Source organism: Tachyglossus aculeatus, chromosome 4 (assembly GCF_015852505.1).
Source record: "Tachyglossus aculeatus isolate mTacAcu1 chromosome 4, mTacAcu1.pri, whole genome shotgun sequence".
NCBI classification, from domain to species: Eukaryota; Metazoa; Chordata; class Mammalia; order Monotremata; family Tachyglossidae; genus Tachyglossus; species Tachyglossus aculeatus.
In genome coordinates, this window is record NC_052069.1 from 40,256,130 (window position 1) to 40,271,645 (window position 15,516).

General features: G+C 41.7%; 1 protein-coding gene across 1 annotated transcript in view; it reads right to left on the minus strand.

The window, feature by feature from the left end:
- Positions 1-15,516, minus strand: part of SELENOF (selenoprotein F) — a 57,892-nt gene that overhangs the window by 19,055 nt on the left and 23,321 nt on the right. Inside the window, exon 3 of the mRNA XM_038745309.1 lies at positions 4,166-4,229. Coding sequence (XP_038601237.1) covers positions 4,166-4,229 — 64 coding nt within the window. The remainder of the gene's footprint in view (positions 1-4,165; positions 4,230-15,516) is intronic.

Genomic DNA, 15,516 nt, shown 5'->3' on the forward strand with positions numbered 1-15,516 from the left:
GTACCTCGTTCTCGCCCGTCCCGCCGTCGACCCCCGGCCCACGTCCATCCCCTGGCCTGGAATGCCCCCAATCCCTCTGCCCATCCGCCAAGCTAGCTCTCTTCCTCCCTTCAAAGCCCTACTGAGAGCTCACCTCCTCCAGGAGGCCTTCCCACACTGAGCCCCCCATTCCTCTCCCCTTCCCCATCCCCCCCGCGGTACCTCCTTCCCCTCCCCACAGCACTTGTGTATATATATTTGTACAGATTTATTACTCTATTTATTTTACTTGTACATATTCACCATTCTATTTATTTTGTTAATGACGTGCACATTGCTATAAATCTATTTGTTCTGACGATTTTGACACCTGGCTACATGTTTTTTTTATTATGATGGGACTGTCTCTATATGTTGCCAACTTGTACTTCCCAAGCGCTTAGTACAGTGCTCTGCACACGGTAAGCGCTCAATAAATACAATTGATTGATTGATTAAGCGCTTACTATGTGCAAAGCACTGTTCTAAGCGCTGCGGAGGTTACAAGGTGATCAGGTTGTTCCCACGGGGGGCTCACAGTCTCAACCCCCATTTTACAGACGAGGGAACTGAGGCACAGAGAAGCTATGTGACTTGCCCAAAGTCACACAGCTGACAATTGGCCGAGCCGAGATTCGAACCCGTGACCTCTGACTCCAAAGCCCGGGCTTTTTCCACTGAGCCACGCTGCTTCTTGTTTTGTTGTCTGTCTCCCCCTTCTAGACTGGGAGCCTACTGCTGGGTACAGACCGTCTCTATATGCTGCCGACTTGTACTTCCCAAGAGGTTAGTACAGTGCTCTGCACAGTAAGCGCTCAATAAATACGACTGAATGGATGACTGAATGAATTCCTCTTTTTGGAGTCAATGTCCAAAGCCACTTTCTACCCTGAAGCGCTCTAGAGGTGAACCGTCACTGACAGCCTCCTCTTCCCTGCCTCTCTCTTCCTCCAAGCTTCATTTGGTCTGGATTATTGCTGAACCACCACGCGTCGGCTGGTTAACTTTGGGTTGATAAAATGTGATGTGTTAATGAAGATGCTTGGACATTTGGTGGGTTGAAATGTGTAAAAAAAGTACCCTGATGTCTGTAAAAATAGTAACAGTAATAATATTGCATTTACTGAGTGTCAAGCACGGACGGGAATGACTCAGATACGGTTCCTGTTTTAGCTGAGTAGCAGGGCAAGCAGGTATCTTAACCCTGTTATTCCAGATGAGAGCACAACGGGCCGGCGGCTGACTTGAGAGGAGATCCAAGTCCCCTGCCTCCTACTCCGTGCTCTTTCTACCCTCTATTGCCCCTAGTCTAGTACACTTTATAGTGTACACTACACATAAAATATAGTTATATTACAGCAAAGGTGCTCAGACCCCGGATATTTCAGTGCTTCCCCCAACCCCTCCTCACACCCAAAGCCGCCTGATACCTGTCACGACGCCTGCAACAAGTAGATCCCAGTAAAACCCTGCATTAGACCAGCTTAAAAACAGAGGGTGCTCATACAATAGTCCACTGATTGTCAAATCATATGATGAGCATTATATGTTGGAAAGACTTTTCGTCATGGATAAAGCAAGATTGGTCCTGGCGGTTAAAACACAGAAAGAATTAAGCATATTGGATGATCGTCTAAAGGTTGCTGGTGATGCCAAAGACTAACTTCCAAATCAATTTCCTCCTCTGTACCTTTTCCAACTTTATTTGGAAAATGGCCACAGCACTTAAGCACACATCCAGAATTTATTTCAGTGGTTGTCTTCCACTCCAGACTGTAAGCTCCCTGTGGGCAGGGAATGCGTCTGCAAACTCTGTTGTATTGTATTCTTCCTAGTGCTTAATACCGTGCTCTGCATAGTAAATGCTCAATAAATACCACTGATGGATTGTAATGAAAATAATAATGATGATAATAATAGTATTTGTTAAGCACTTACCATGTGATAAGCACTGTTCTAAGTAATAAGGTAGATATAAGATAATCAGGTTGGACATAGTCCCTGTCCCATAAGGGGCTCACAGCGTAGCTAAGGAGTAGGATTTAACCCCCATTTTACAGAGGAGGAAACTGAGGTGCAGAGAAAGTGAGTGACTTGCCCAAGGTCACACAACAGACAAATGGTGGAGCCAGGATTAGACCCCAGATCCTCCAACTCCCAGGCCCTTGTTCCTTCCACAGGGCCATGCTGCTTCTCTACTACATTGAACTTGGAGAATATTGGTAATTTCTTCAATTCAAATGAAAGAATCGAGGTACTTGGGCTAAATAACGATAAACTCTGGATATTTTTGTAGCAAAGAAAAGACATATTGAGTTGGTTCAGAGATCCAGCATATTTCATAGTTTAATTGCACTCTTCCAACCACTAGTATAGTGCTCTGCATATGGCAGGGGCTCCAAAATTCGACTGACTGAAAAGACAGTTTGTCAACACTACTATTTTCCACACACAGAAATATCGAACTAGTCAAAGACTTCATTACCTAGTTTTAAAAACAAAATATCAAACAGTACAATATTTTTAGTTTAGAAAGAGATTACAAATGAATTCTTTAAAGGTCTTTAATAATTATAATAATAATGATGGAATTTGTTAAGTGCTTACTGTGGGCCAAGTACGGTTCTAAGCGCTGGGGTAGATACAAGGTTATCAGGTTGTCCCAAGTGGGGCTCACAGTCTCAATCCCCATTTTACAGATGAGGTAACTGAAGCACAGAGAAGTTAAGTGACTTGCCCAAAGTTACACAGCTGACAAGTGGCAGAGCAGGGATTAGAACCCACGACCTCTGACTTCCAAACCCGTGCTCTTTCCACTGAGCCATGCTGCTTCTCGAGCTACGCTGCAAGGATTCATTACAAAAAAATGTGTGGATCATTCCAGAGTTCAAAATGAAATGGTGATATATCACTTGGGTCACTTAGTGCTGACAAATCCGGAATAAAATCCAATTTAAGACCTTCTCATTTGGCTGTTTAAAACACACAAGAATGAAAAAATGTAGAAGTAGAATTAGGGTAGCATTTTACTATAAGTAGGCTGATATTTGCAGCCATAAAACCACAGTTGTTTATGATGCTCTATCCAATTTGAGTGACAATTAGCAAAATTTTATTCTAAAGAAATTAATGTCACTCTCAAGATTTCAATACATAATTCTGGGAAATCGACCAACACAAAGGACCCAGAAATTCACTTTGAATTTTGTAAACTCTGTACACATAAGTATCCTGGCAGAGAATGAGGGAGTCAGGATTCAAACTCCAGTGTTTGAGCAATGACAATAATAGGGTACCTGTTCTCCCTCCTACTACAACTTTGAGCCCCATGTGGGACAGGGACTGTTTCTGACCTAAATAACGTGTACGAACCCAGCACTAAAACAGTGTTGGACACATAGTAAGCAATTAACAAATACCATTAAAATAATGAAAAAAAGTTACACAGTTCAATAAAATGGAAAAAACAACAACACACTCAGCTTGGTTAAAAAAATAAATTGTCCTTAGGGTTCAAATACTGATATTATTGATTCAAAATGTTTGGTGGTTAAAACCACATGTGCCTGACATTTCTTCTGTATTATGTGCCCATAAAGACTGTTCCTTTTTATATTTGCTACCTTACACATTCAACTGAAACACAGAGAACGTATCAGAAAACCCCTAAGACCAGAAACCTAAAGGCAGACGTATAATCTTCTTTATAACTACCCCAATGTTTAGTACAGTGAATGGTACATGATAATAATACAGCTATTATTAAGCCAGTCACCCTGTTAATTGACTGGTTTCTTTTACAGAGCTTTGAAAAATTGATGTAAGTTACATTTCTCTTTCTATTTTCTCCTCTGTGACACGTTTCGCTATATTTCGTTAGCGCTTCTCAGTTTTTCTGACTCCAGATCTACATCTAGACAAATCATCCCAATCAAGAAACTGTTCTGAAAAAATGTACATATCTGATTATTACATCTCTAAAATCAAGACTCGAAAAACTCTCTCATTATTTGGTACTTTTGTACACTACTGCAGTCCCTTTGTAAAAATGGATTTTGAAAACGTGTTTACTTGAGTACATATATATTTTTAGACCATAGTTTGTATTTAATGCTTAGCAAAATGGTTAAATTGGGATTTTACTTACCTTGGACTTGTGGGAACCTTCCTAGTTTTCATCCACATACTTCAAGAATAGCTCCAGCATACAGCTATACACAAGGAGAGAAAAAAAGTTTTACTCTATATAGACATATTTTTTAAGAGGTGTACGAAAATGCTGCCAAAAAGCATAAACTGCATATGGCTTAGTGGAGATAAACAGTGTGCCTGAGATTAGACTATTCTTCAGGGCCACGCTACTGCCCTTACATGAAAGGGGCTAATTCCATAATATAAAATTTATCTGGTCAAAATTTACAAGCCCTCACTGTCCCCTTTTTTATCTACTCATCCCCACCTAGTCTGCTTCTTTCCAGTGTAGGAGATTTTAAGGTAATAATTGATCAATAGAAAGGAATGGAGAAGAGAAAAAAGAAGATAATACAATATAAATTTCTAGATGGCTTTAAAAAAGCTATGTCTATTCTTTATCTATTATGCCTACTGGTTCTTTTCCTGAACCAATCGATATTAGTGGCTATGAGTAAGCATTGTTTTAAGTGCTTAGAAGAGCACGAAAGAATCAGAAGATGACAAAAAACAACAAAAAACGCCCCTGCCCTCAAAGACCGTGCAGTCTAATGGGGAGATGGACAAAAACATGTAGCCCTTAAGAAAAATTCCAAAACAGCTCAATCGATGGGATTTATTGAGTGCTTACTACGTGCCCAGACCCCTGGAAGAGTGACTTTTCTTGTTTTACCTGGATTTATTGAGTGCATTTATTTCATCAAGTGGAAATATGTAGCGTGGCCTAGTGGAAAGATCACAGGACTGGGAATTAGGAGACATGGGTTCTAATCCTGACTCTGCCACTTGCTTGCTGTGGGACCCTGGAAAAGGCACTTAACTTCTCTGTTCCTCAGTTTCCTCATTTGTACAATGGGGATAAAAATATCTCCCTTTCCCCCACATCCAGACTGGGAGCCTTGTGTCTGATCTGATAAAGTCCAAAGCTGCTGCACCCAACTTTTTCTTATCACCACCACTTAGGTAATACATCCACTCAACACTTAAAGTTAATTGAAATAAATGATATATGTATATATATATTTCAAAACCCTTCTTCCCAATATCTCACTTTCCTCAAAATTAGCCCCAGATCCTTTTCATTATTTGGCACTTTTGTGTGCTACTTTAAATCTCCTTGTAAAAATGAACTAAAAAAATGTGTTTATTTGAATACATATGTATTTTTAGAATGAAGGCTGTACATTCTAAATTAGCAAAATGGTTAAATTGTAATTTTACTTATCTTGGACGTTTGGGAACCTGGGGATAATTTTGAGGAACGTGAGATACTGGGATTAAAAAAATAATAATAATTTGTTAAGCTCTTACTATGTACCAAGCACTGTTATAAGTGCTGGGGTAGATACAAGGTAATCAGGTTGTCCCATGTGGGGCTTACAGTCTCATGGTCTTAGTCCTCATTTTACAGATGAGGTAACTGAGGCACAGAGAAGTTAAGTGACTCGCCCAAAGTCACACAGCTGACAAGTGGTGGAGCCGGAATTAGAACCCACGGCCTCTGACTCCCAAGCAAGCCCATGTTCTTTCCACTAAGCCACGTTGCTTCTCTATCCCAGGCTGGAATTACATCTGCAGTTAATAGGCCTATTTTCCTCTTTCCCATGCTACGTTACCAAGCTGAGAACTAACAATTTAAGATGGAGCTTTACTGCACCATTGTTACATTTACAAAATGATTCACCATTATGCTGTCTTAAACCTCATTAAAGCTAGTTCATGTCTTCATTTTGTGAATTAAGTCATTTGGAATTTTTGTTTTCCGTTTTCTTCTTGACATCTTGCAGAATAATGCACTAATTCTTCTCAATTTACGAAAGTCTGAATATTTTCCGGATCTGTCTGTGGCAAATTTTAGTTTGATGCATCCCTTCCTGGCGAATAAGAATTCTGTGCTAAACAACATTACACTGTGATCATCTGCACTGTAAAAGCCTTCTAAATAAGCCTTCCCATTTACAGAATAAAGGCTCACAATGAGGTTTCAATCTATAGGAAACAGCAAAATTCCTCATTGTGTCTATATTTTGAGGTTCTAATTCTGCCACAATTAAAGTCCAACTGTGTAGTTACAAAAGGGTTGAGATTCATACTGTGACAAACAGCTGCTCTGTGCTGTTTTTCCCAAGACGGCTAGACAAAGAAAATCAATTATGTTCATTTATAACACTGGACAAAGGTGACTTTTGTGAGGTATATAGATTATCTGCATCACTTGAAAGGCGTATAATGCTGTACTTGTTAACTTGGGCTACTGTTGCCATCACAACTTGCACAGAATCATGAAATCATCGGTCTACTTTGCTACGAACCAAAAACTCATTTTGAAGACTCATTTAGACTCATGAAAGATGACCCAAAGGTATGGATGTTGGAGCCACCTCTCCCCTCCGTCTCCCCCCAAAAATATGATTTACTTTAAAGTATGGATGAGTAATGAATATTGTGTGAGAACTAATAATAAGAATAATTGTGGTATTTGTTAAGCGCTTACTATATGCCAAGCACTGTTCTAAACGCTGGTGTAGTTACAAAATAATCGGGTTGGACACAGCCCCTGTCCTACGTGGGGCTTGCACTCTCAATCTCCATTTCACAGACGAGGTAACCAAGGCCCAGAGAAGTGAAGTGACATACACAAGGTCACACAGCGGACACATGGTAGACCCGGGATTAGAATCCACGTCCTTTGATTCCCAGGCCCGTGCTCTTTCCACTAGGCCATGCTGCTCCTGTCTGTTAATTCTGTTAACAGAGTTATGTTATTCTGTTAACATAATAACATGGTTGTACATGTACATGGTTGTACATGTACATAACTATGGTTGTACATATTTATTACTCTATTTATTTATTTATTTATTTATTTTACTTGTACATTTCTATCCTATTTATTTTATTTTGTTGGTATGTTTGGTTCTGTTCTCTGTCTCCCCCTTTTAGACTGTGAGCCCACTGTTGGGTAGGGACTGTCTCTATGTGTTGCCAATTTGTACTTCCCAAGCGCTTAGTACAGTGCTCTGCACATAGTAAGCGCTCAATAAATACGATTGATTGATTGATTCTGTTTGTTCTGACGATTTTGACACCTGTCTCCATGTTCTGTTTTGTTGTCTGTCTCCCCCTTCTAGACTGTGAGCCCGCTGTTGGGTAGGGACCATCTCTATATGTTACTGACCTGTACTTCCCAAGCGCTTAGTACAGTGCTCTGCACACAGTAAGTGCTCAATAAATGTGACTGACTGAATGAATGAATGCTCCTCCAGATCTGCTCTCTCCTGTCATTAAAATCGCCTGAGCTTTGACCATCGGGTGAAAGAGTGTACAAGCCAGGGGCAGTTGATGAAGGGGACGGGACAGAGGGGAGCAAAGGCACCTGCCTGGGCTCAGTCTAGGGACCATATTGAGGCCCACCCAATGCCAACTCTGTAAGGGTTTGGGCAGACCCAGACAGGGAAAAAGGTGGCCAGCCCAGAGAAGAGCCCGCTTTCCCCGGGAACACGTCACCCCTGCAGAGGGAAGTCGTCTTACCTCCAGAGGCTTCCCGGCCCTCTCCACCTCAGGGAAAACTCAGGAACATCACCTCCCAGGCCCTCCCTCACCTCTCTCTCCCCTTGCTGTTCCCCGCTCCTCTCCCACCGTACCCCGACACTCATATTTCCTTCCCTTCCCGCCCTCCGACTCATTGCGCCTCATTCTCATCTCTCCTGCCGCTGACCTTTCTTGCTCACTTCTACCTAATCTGCGAGCCCCATGTGGGACAGGAACTGTATCCAACCTAATTAGCTTATATCTTCCTCAGTGCTTAGTACAATGCCTGGCACACAGTAAGCACTTAACAAATACCACAACAATAATAATAATTATTATTATCTGGTATACACCTCAGGGTTAGCACAGTGCCTGGCATATCATAAGCAATTCATTCATTCATTCAATCGTATTTATTGAGTGCTTACTGTGTGCAGAGCACTGTCCTAAGCGCTTGGGAAGTACACGTTGGCAACATATAGAGATGGTCCCTACCCAACAGTGGGCTCACAGTCTAGAAGGGGGAGACAGAGAACAAAACAAAACATATTAACAAAATAAACAGAATAAAGATGTACAAATAAAATAAATAGAGTAATAAATACAAACAAACATATATACAGGTATATATATATATAACCATCCCATGGCTTGATTGATTGAATTTTTCCTTTGCAGTGTGCCTAGGGCAGTCACCCCCGCTCTCGTCCCCTCCCTTGACCAGGTCCAGCTCTTTTTGTGTGTCAGGTGGCCAGGGGCTCTGTTGGTTGATACCCCTTTTGCTGGGATTTTTGAAGTACTGTGATGGGCGCATAGTTACTGTTGAAATCAGTACAATATGTGTGAGGTTTTCCAAGGTCATTTCTTAAGCATATTTAAAATAAGAAGCAGCGTGGTTTTAGTGGAAAGAACACACACACACACACACATATATATATATATATATATATATATATATATATATATATATATATGTACACACAGGTATACAGTCCTTCTGACTTAACAAACACCATTCAAAATTATTATGGTATCGGTTGAGCACTTACGCGTCAAGCACTGTTCTAAACACTGGGGTGGGTACAAGTGAATCAGGTTAATAGTGGGCAGTCCAACACTGTCAGCTCCCGAGATGCTTTGGTGGTCTGCATTTCCTACTGCCCGCTGTGCCCCAGAGGTCTATACTTGGACCAACCCTAACTCTACCGATTTTCCTCACGGCACTCGGGTGCATAGCCTTTTATTCTACTATTTCCCGTCTGGAATTTAGTTTAATGTTCGTCTTTCCCTCTAGACTGGTAGCTCCTCATGGGCGGGGAGTTGTGTCCACCAACTCTGTCGTACTGTACTCTCTCAAGTTCTTAGTACAGTGCTCTGCACAAGGTCAGTGCTCAATAAATCCCATCCCATGGCTTGAGTGATTGAATTTTTCCTTTGCAGTGTGCCTAGGGCAGTCGCCCCCGCTCTCGTCCCCTCCCTTGACCAGGTCCAGCTCTTTTTTTGTGTCAGGTGGCCAGGGGCTCTGTTGGTTGATACCCCTTTTGCCGGGATTTCTGAAGTACTGCGATGGGCGCACAGTTACTGTTGAAATCAGTACAATATGTGTGAGGTTTTCCAAGGTCATTTCTTTAGCATATTTAAAATAAGAAGCAGCATGGTTTTAGTGGAAAGAACACAGGCCTGGAAGTCGGAGGACCTGGTTTCTAATCCTGTCCACCGCTTACCTGCTGTGTGACCTTGGGCAAGTCACACTTCACTTCTCTGTGCCTCAGTTTCCTCCACTGCAAAATAGATTCAGTACCTGTTCTCTGTTGTACTTTGACACCCGCGTGGAAACTGAGGATCACGTAGTAAGTGCTTAACAAAGGTCACTATTATTATTATTGTCATTATTGTTATTGTTCTTGTTATTAGAAAAGCCCCAGAGAAGCTTACAAAGGAACCGAAGATAGTAAAAAAAAAAAAGTCCAGAAGATGTTGTGTCTTTTTTAAGGGTTTTATGGGCCTCAAAATTGCCATTTTTTCCTTCTTTATCTTGCCTATGTTGTTTTTTTCCTAAATTATCACTCTGACTCCCATTACTAGAAACTCACGTTAATCTGTATCATTCAGTAATTTACCCTATAAAATACAGTGTGATTTAAAAGGCAAGTCAGTCTGGTCCAAACACAGAGGGTCTTAAATAATTAATATTATATTAATTCTGAGTTGTTGCATTTCATTATTTTCAACTTATACGGACATTCTTCCGCAGAATTCAGTTAGTCGTTAGAACATCATTACCCAAGACAACTGCAAATTTTAAACTGTAGCTCGTCAGAGGCTAGAGTGCTGTTGGTGTGTGTTGTGTGAAACGTAAAGAATGAGATGGAGGTGAAGGTAACTGTGCATGAAATTGTAGTAGCTAAAGAAATTGTCCGAATTTTATAGTTGCTTAAAATAGCTACATTTTTGTATTTGTATATGTGTCTTCCATCTGATCACTTTCTAGAAAACAAAAATAGAAACATATGTCCCTCAACCAAGTGTACTAATTATAATACAGTTATATGATGGAGGGCATATGTCTTAATACATATTGCCATATATGAGTAACCTAGCCCAGAGTTCAATTTCATTTCGGCTATTACTAGAATTGCCATTTCTTGATAATAACTAGCAACTCGAGTGTCAATGTTTCTCTAATAGCTAAACTTGTAGCTACCTTATGTACAAATATGAAATACTTGTGTATCATTTAATATGAGTGCAATGTCACTTGAAATTTATTTTACGGGCTTATTTTATGGAGTTCTGATTATTCCCTTTTTAATGTACCTGAAAATGTACTGCTTATTACACTGAAATATTATGTTATCAGCTAAACAAGGAGCATAAATGGAATATGCAATTTTATGGCTATTGGGAAACCGAGCCTAGCAACTTCTTCCTAAGAATATAGGCAGACTTTAAATGTCAGTACTGAAAATAGCAATCTTTGACTAGATACGGAAGTTATGAGTAGAATAATAAGGTTTTATCATATTTTTCAACTTGACAAAATCGTGTACCCCCATTTGATCCCTGAAATTTAATTTGGTTTATGTCTCATTCTTAAGTCAAAAGAGGTGCCAAAAACATCTGTCCGGAAACATTTGTATTAATCAGTCATATTCCTTGAGCGCTTATTGTGTTCAAAGCATCTACTAAGCAGTTGGGAGAGTACAATATAACAGATTTGATAGATGTGCTCCCTGCCTACATGGAACTTAACAGTGTATAAGGGGAGACAGACATTAAAATAAATTATGGGCATCTACATCGGTGTTGTGAGGCTGAGGGTGGAGTGAATAAAGGGTGCAAATCTGAGTGCAAAAGAGACACAGGAGTGGGAGAAGAGGAAATGAGGGCTTAGGGAAGGCCTCTTGGAAGAGATGTGATTTTATTAAGGCCTTTAAGGAGGGGAGAGTGAGGATCTGTCAGATATCAACAAATCGGTGATATTTATTGAGTGCTTACTTGTGTGCAGAGCACTGTACTAAGCACATGGGAGAGTACAATACCACAGAATTAGCAGACATGTTCCCTGCCCACAATGAATTTACAGTCTAGTGGTGGAGACAGTAATATGAAAATGTATCATTTAAAGATATGTACCTAAGAGCAGTAGGGTTAGGGGTGGGGTGAATATCAACTGTCCAGAGGTCTTAGTACAGTGCTCTGCACACAGTAAGTGCTCAATAAATACGACTGAATGAATAGATGAAGTACATAGATGACTCAGAAGGAAGAGCGAGCCTGGAAAATGAGGGTTTAGTTGGGGAAGGCCTCATGGAGGAGGTGTGACCTTAATAATGCTTTGAAGATGGAGAGAGTGATGGTCTGCCATATGTGGACAGGGAAGGAGCTCCAGGCCAGGGGAGGATAATAATAATAATGATAGCATTTTATTAACCGCTTACTTTGTACAAAGCACTGTTCTAAGCATTGGGGAGGTTACAAGGTGATCAGGTTGTCCCACGGGGGGCTCACAGTCTTCATCCCCATTTTACAGATGAGATAACTGAGGCCCAGAGAAGTTAAGTGGCTTGCCCACAGTCACACAGCTGACAAGTGGCGGAGCCGGGATTTGAGCCTGTGACTCCAAAGCCCGGGCTCTTTCCACTGCACCAGGCTGCTTCTCTAGATGTGGGAAAGGGGTAGATGGCGAGCTAGATGAGGTCAGGGCACAGTGAGTAAACTGGCGCTAGAGAAACGGAGTGCGCGGGTGGGGCTGTAGTAGGAAATCATTCATTCATTCAGTGAGCTGAGGTAGGATGGGGAGAGCTGCTCCAGTGCTTTAAAGCCAGTGGTGAGGAGTGTCTCTTTGATGCGGAGATGGGCAGCCACTGGAAGCTTCTGAGGAGCAGGGAAGCATTTACTGAACGGTTTAGTAGAGAAATAATCTGGGCCACAGTGTGAACAGTGGGTTGAAGTGGGGAGAGACAGGAGGCAGGGAGGTCAGCAAGGAATCTGATGCAGTGGTCAAGGTAGGATAGGCTAAGTGCTTGGATCAGCAAAGTAGCAGTTGGGATAGAGAGGAATAGGGGGATCTTAGCAATGTTCTGAAGGTAGAGCCAGCAGGATTTAGTGGCAGATTGAATAGTGGGTTAAACGAGAGAGATGAGTTGAGGATAAAGCCAAGGTTATGGGCTTATGAGATAGGAAGGATGCCGGGGCCTTCTAGATTAATGGGAAAGTCAGGGGGAGGACAGAGGCTGGGTAGGAAGATGGGATGTTCTGTATTGGACATGTCCAGTTTGAAGTGTCGGTGGACATCCAAGTAGAAATGTCCTGGAGGCAGGAAGAAATACAATCTTGCAGAGGAGGAGAAAGATCAGGGCTGGAGATGCTGATTTGGAAAGCATCCTTATAGAGATGGTAGTTGAAACCTTGGGAGCGAATGAGTTCCTCCATGGGAGTGGGTGTAGATGGAGAATAGAAGGAGACCCAGAACTGAGCCTTGAGGGACTCCCGCAGTTAGAGGGTGGGAGGCAGAGGAGGAGCCTATGAAAGAGACTGGGAATTGTCAAAGAGATAAGAGAAGTATCAGAAGAAGACGGTATCCATGAAGCCAACGTTAGATAATGTTTCTAGGAGAAAGGGGTGGTCCACAGTATAGAAGTTAGCTTGGAGGTTGAGGAGGATTAGGAAGAAATAGGGAACTTTGAATCTGGCGAGAGGGAGATCATTGGTGACCTTGGAGAAGGCAGTTGATGTGGAGTGGAGGGGGCAGACGTTAGATTGGTGGGGGTCAGGGAGAGAATTGGAGAAGAGGAAGTGGAGGCAGTGGGTGTAGACAACTCACTCAGAGAGTTTGGAGAGGAATGGTAGGAGAGAGATTGGGTGATAACTGGAGGGAGCCATGAGGCCATGGAAGGGTTTTGGGGGTTTTTTTTAGCATGGGGAGGAAAAGGGCATGTTTGAAAGCTTTGGGGAAGAAGCCAATGAAGACTGAACAATTGAAGATGGTGGTCAAGGAGGGAAGAAGAGGGGGCAAAGTGTTTTGATATGGTGTGAAGGGATGGGGTCATAGGTGCAGGTGGAGGGGACAGATTTTTAGGGGAGGTGGGAGATCTCCTTTTGAGATCATTCTGGGAAAGATGGGAGACTGGAACCTGGGTCAGGAGGGGAGAAGGAATGGAGAGGAGCAGGGGAAATTTTAGCGAGATCATGCCCGGTGGTTTCAATTTTATCAGTCAAGTACATGGCCAGGACAGTAAGGGAAGGGATTGGGTGGAGGGGGGACTATTTGAGGAGGGAATTAAATGTCTGAAACAGCAGGCGCAGGCAATGGGCATGGGAGTCAAGGTCCCAAGGTCCCATGCTTGGATGGTCCCAAGCTCCCGAGGTCGGCCTGGTAGCTGGATTTCCTCCAGCAGCGCACTGCGGCAATCAATCAATCAATCGTATTTATTGAGCGCTTACTGTGTGCAGAGCACTGTACTAAGCGCTTGGGAAGTACAAGTTGGCAACATATAGAGACAGTCCCGACCCAACAGTGGGCTCACAGTCTAAAAGGGGGAGACAGAGAACAAAACTAAACATACTAACAAAATAAAATAAAATAAAATAAATAGAATAGATATGTACAAGTAAAATATGTACAAAGTAAAATACTTTGTGGCAGGAGCAAATGAAGTAGACTGTGCAAGCAATCCAGGGCTCTGGGTTAGTGCTATGAGATCGTCATAGGGATAGGGGAGGGAGTTGAGTTCTGTAGAGAGGATGGCATTTAGGGTGTCATTTCATGATTAAAGGAAAGGCAGTATAAACTCATTTGTACATTAAATTACTGTGAAGCATGTAAAAGAAATTAATTCTGGCTTTTCTGCAGAATGAAATACTCCTTAATTTCTCAGAGTAAAGTGATTATTTGAGTATATTGCCTTTTTCCATTTTAGTGAGGACATCTCAGTGAGCCAAACTACTTCGGAAAGCATTTCTATCTCCACATGATACAGTTTTAACTAGTTTATTAGTTTTATGTTGTTACAGTTTTAACTACTAAGTTATTTTTCCTTTGTTTCTTGCTCTCTCACCTTTAAGGTAAGTTCTTTGTTTTGCTTTAAATTTTTTCTTTCAATCAGCGGTATTTATTGAGTTCTTACTATGTCCAGAGAACACCAGTAAGCTCCTGGGGAAGTACATCACTTTTCTGGGCCTCAGTTACCTTACCTCCTCCAGGAGGCCTTCCCAGACTGAGCCCCCTTTTTCCTCTTCTCCTCCCCATTCCCCCCGCCCTACCTCCTTCCCCTCCCTACTGCACCTGTATATGTTTGTACAAATTTATTACTCTATTTATTTTACTTGTACATATTTACTATTCTTTATTTTGTTAATGATGTGCATCTAGCTTTACTTCTATTTATTCTGATGACTTGACACCTGACCACATGTCTTGTTTTGTTGTCTGTCTCCCCCTTCTAGACTGTGAGCCCATTGTTGGGTAGGTACCGTCTCTATATGTTGCCAACTTGTACTTCCCAAGCACTTAGTACAGTGCTCTGCACACAGTAAGCGCTCAATAAATACGATTGAATGAATGAACAGAGTTGATAGACATGCTCCTTGCCCACAAAAGAGCTTGCAGTCTAGAAGAAGTGGTTGCCATGTTTTAGCGATGCCATTTTAAAATATCAACTCCAAAAACATAAATTATGGAGGTGGGTGTGTTGTCGATGTTGTTTCTGGGGTCTTTTGGGGTCTTTTTTTGTCTTTATTGGCAGCACAGTATCCACCTTATATCTAATTTTCAAACATTTGGCGGCAATCACAAACGAAGACATAGCTTTGCTTTGGTTGCCACCACACTCACTGGCTCTGGGGATCTGTCTTTGTGTTTTTTCTCACACTTTAGGTATCTCTGAACTTATCTGTCTTGGTCCCTTTTTGCTTCCATCTCTGTCTGGATCTCTCTCAGCAGCTACACAAAAGTCCTCCGGGTGTCCACATCTGAGCAATGCTAATCTCAAGTACTGAGAATGGAAAATAATTAGAGTTGGAAGGAACCACAGAGGAAAGAAAGAGGAGTAAAGTTAAGCTGTTTGACTTGTTATTGACGGAAATCAGTGAGAATAGGTGTGTAATCTAAGGTTAAGCCAAGTAAAAATCACTCTGGGAATTCTTTAAAAAAAAAAAATTCCATTCTCATCAGAATTTCTCAGAGGTTAGTCTCCCAGTCCTGTCCCTAATGTTTTCGAGTGGATTTATCAGAGATAACCCCCAAAATGCCTTCCTGGTTAAAGAAACATATAT